Below are 2976 nucleotides of genomic sequence, written 5' to 3'. Positions count from 1 at the left end.
CTCAGCCACCAGGGTGCTCATCAGGATGGCATGGTAGTATCTCAGTCAACATTAATGAGGACGAATTCCCTTGGGTTGATTTTGAATTTTTTTCTGCACATGATCAGTAGCAGTGCAATGGCGCTGTCGGGTACGTTGGGCAGGGCAAATGAGTCTGGCTGAGGTCCAGGATTTTAGCCACTGCAGATCCAGCGAGCGCATAGAGAGAATAGGCCGCAGACAAAACAAGTTACCTGTGGTACCAACATATTTGAGTCTTTACTCGGATCACATGAACATATGTAGCACGGACAGGTTGCTCTTGAATCTATGCAATGCACTGCGCGACTTCACGGTTGGCCTCTCATCACATCTGGCTCCTTGTTGCACGGAAGACCATGAGATGCTTCGCAATGGGGAAGGTTGTACATTCATTTATGGTATATTTTTGTTATAACATTACTTGGTCGCCTCCAGGAGATCGTATGTTACGGTGTGGCATCGGCGACACTTTATACAAGTACATTAGATGGAAAGGCGGGAAGAACCACGACGCCACAACAACTGGAAAGATTGTCTGCTGTACGAAAGTATCAAGTCAGTATGATGAAGACAAGGCACCAAACGCTTCATTACTTAGCACAGTATCTTTAGATCGGAATTACGCATTGAGTATGAGAGTAGGGAGTATGCCGCTGCCCCTGTTCCGCGAGCCATGACGGCCGGTGAGACGCACCATGTTTTTGCTGGTGGGGACGCAGGCACCCCGCATGATGTGCAGATATGTGTAACACACCAAGCCAGATATTTTGCAAACCTTCCATCTCGTAAGAGGTCGACTCCTTCATCTCATGCCGACAGCGTCCTGCACTGGAGGCAAATGGCGTGAGTAACATTTGAACTCACGCGCCACGACCATGTATTGCAACACACAACGCGACCCCTTGGCCAACCACTTTTTGCTACTGCTAACACCCCTCCGTCTCACAGCCGCACACATTGGGGTCGATGGGCATTATGGCGACATTGGGGCACTGCGGCCTCATCTGACCTTGTGAGTATGTTTGTAGTGTTGGTTTGTGAGCTTCCGTGCTGCATCTGGTAGAGGGATGGCGCTGTTGGCAATAGCCCATCCAGTGAACGGCGCTTTGGCAGCTCTCCTTTTTGCATGTCATCTTGGAGATTGCGAGCCCGGAGCTCCTGGTGGGGGCCGGAAGGTTCACTGTCGAGAGTGACGACATCCAACGGGGCATCATGGTTTGCAATATACTCACCAGTAAGGTCGTCAACAGCGTAAGAGCTGCAAGCCCGAACTGCACGTTGTTGGTGCCAGGAGGATGTCAAGATTGTGCGCAGCCAGACACTTCTCCAAACCCCATGGTGTCTCCGATGTATGACCAGGATCTGCAGCTCGCTCGCGGTTGTTGAAGTCCTTGCTGGACAGTATCTCGTATCTCATGACGCCCAGTTGGAAGATGTCCCTCTTCAGTGTCACCTTCTCATCTCCTTCCACAAGTTCTGGGCTCGCATACTTACAATTGACACTTCACAAGGAGAGCAGCCAAAGTAGCATGCATTGGGTGAGAGGCTCGCCGAACAGGGCTCAACCCCGACCAGATGCAGCACGGAACTCACATTAACAACACAGAAAACATACGCACCTTGTCAAAGAAGGTGCAATTCTCCCATGTCGAATCGGTGCCATCGGTCCCGACGGGTGCAGCTGCGAATCGGAATACTGTCGAGCCTTGTGTGCACGGTGAAGGTATGATTGTATGTTTCGCACTTGTCATTATAGTTGCGGGGGCAGGTCGCAAGGAGCCCCTGTGAAGCGGGCTGCTGCCCCGAAGCCTGATCTTGGTGAGATGCATCGAGAGTCCAGACTCTCGCGGGTGTCGGATCCAGCGGATTGATGTGCCCTGGTCGGCGCAGGGTGCAAAAGGCAGTGCAAAGGGAGGGGGAACAGAGTGACGGGATGGGATGAGGCATCTGAATATCTCCTTGTTTGGCGGAGGGGAGGAGGCAGCCACATACATGTCGGCCGCAGACTGTCGAGTGCCAAGAGCTCCGAGTCAAGCGACCCGCCATGTGCACTGACCTCTTTGGATGCTGGGAGTACCCTTACTGCAGGATCTTGGACCTTTCATGGCAGCATCTGCCTGCTGTGATGTGGGGACACAGCTCTCCGTACAGCTGGGAATGAGGTCCCGATTTTGCAGCCGAGCTTCATTCTCTCACTCTGTACAGAATCCACCAAGGTGACACAGCACTGATGGGCTAGGTGGCGCTGAGCATTGGGCAGTGCTGTATTAGGCTGGATGGCACCTCGAGTGGCGTGATGAGCACTCGGTGTTAAGGGGCCTGCCTACTCCACGCAGTGTGGACGGGTGGGATTTTGACCTCAGCCATGCAGAGAAGTTCTGGCCGTCATCAGTATAGTGTACTCATGTCAAGGCTGAGTATTGAGATCTACCCGCACCAAGTAGAAAAGTCAGCAAAAGCCATGGACTTGTACACAGCCGCTCGGCACAATCACGACCCATACAGTGTTCTTCCCACGTATCAAATCCCAGTGCCATTCATCGGACATCCAAACTCATGGTCTTCAGATCAACCTTCGAAGCTACATGCATACCAACCAACCACTCCGGAAGCCACCCGACCCGGGGGTCGGGAAGGCGCGCGAACACGTCAAATGGGATCGGGCAGGCCGACGTCGTCCGGAAGGCATCATTCACTGATATACAGCGTGGACATAGGGTGCTGGGACCACCGATCTGACAAGGGAAGGCCTCACTTTTGGACCTTCGAGCGCACGTCGCCTCCAGCGTCTGCCCAGTTACCCAGCTTCCCACCCTCGTGCCGAGACCTACCCGCTCACCTGCTGGATCGCATGGGCAGTGGACAGTCCATAGAACAGAGGATAGAAACCTTTGCCAAGAAGAATGATCACTTTGGGCTCCAGGTGCGACCTCCGTCGGCCCGCTCATGAGTGTG

At 53.4% G+C, this 2976-nt stretch overlaps 2 protein-coding genes across 2 annotated transcripts in view; one reads left to right on the top strand and one right to left on the bottom strand.

Annotated features, from left to right (window-relative positions):
- Nucleotides 1-1771: 1771 nt before the first annotated feature.
- F751_6893 (hypothetical protein) lies at nt 1772-2011 on the bottom strand (the record flags this gene model as incomplete). The annotated part of the gene is made up of 1 exon (XM_011398501.1): nt 1772-2011. One exon carries the CDS (start codon nt 2009-2011, stop codon nt 1772-1774), a length of 240 nt encoding a protein of 79 aa, XP_011396803.1.
- Nucleotides 2012-2872: 861 nt separating this feature from the next.
- F751_6892 (putative E3 ubiquitin-protein ligase XBOS34) overlaps nt 2873-2976 on the top strand; it is a gene marked incomplete at both ends in the record, with an annotated part of 5938 nt that continues 5834 nt past the window's right edge. Inside the window, one exon of the mRNA XM_011398500.1 lies at nt 2873-2944. Within this exon, the coding sequence (XP_011396802.1) occupies nt 2873-2944 (72 nt within the window). The remainder of the gene's footprint in view (nt 2945-2976) is intronic.

This window comes from Auxenochlorella protothecoides (assembly GCF_000733215.1).
Source record: "Auxenochlorella protothecoides strain 0710 unplaced genomic scaffold scaffold97, whole genome shotgun sequence".
NCBI classification, from domain to species: domain Eukaryota; kingdom Viridiplantae; phylum Chlorophyta; class Trebouxiophyceae; order Chlorellales; family Chlorellaceae; genus Auxenochlorella; species Auxenochlorella protothecoides.
The sequence above is the reverse complement of the archived record's forward strand: the minus strand, read 5'-3'. Positions and strand labels throughout refer to the sequence as shown.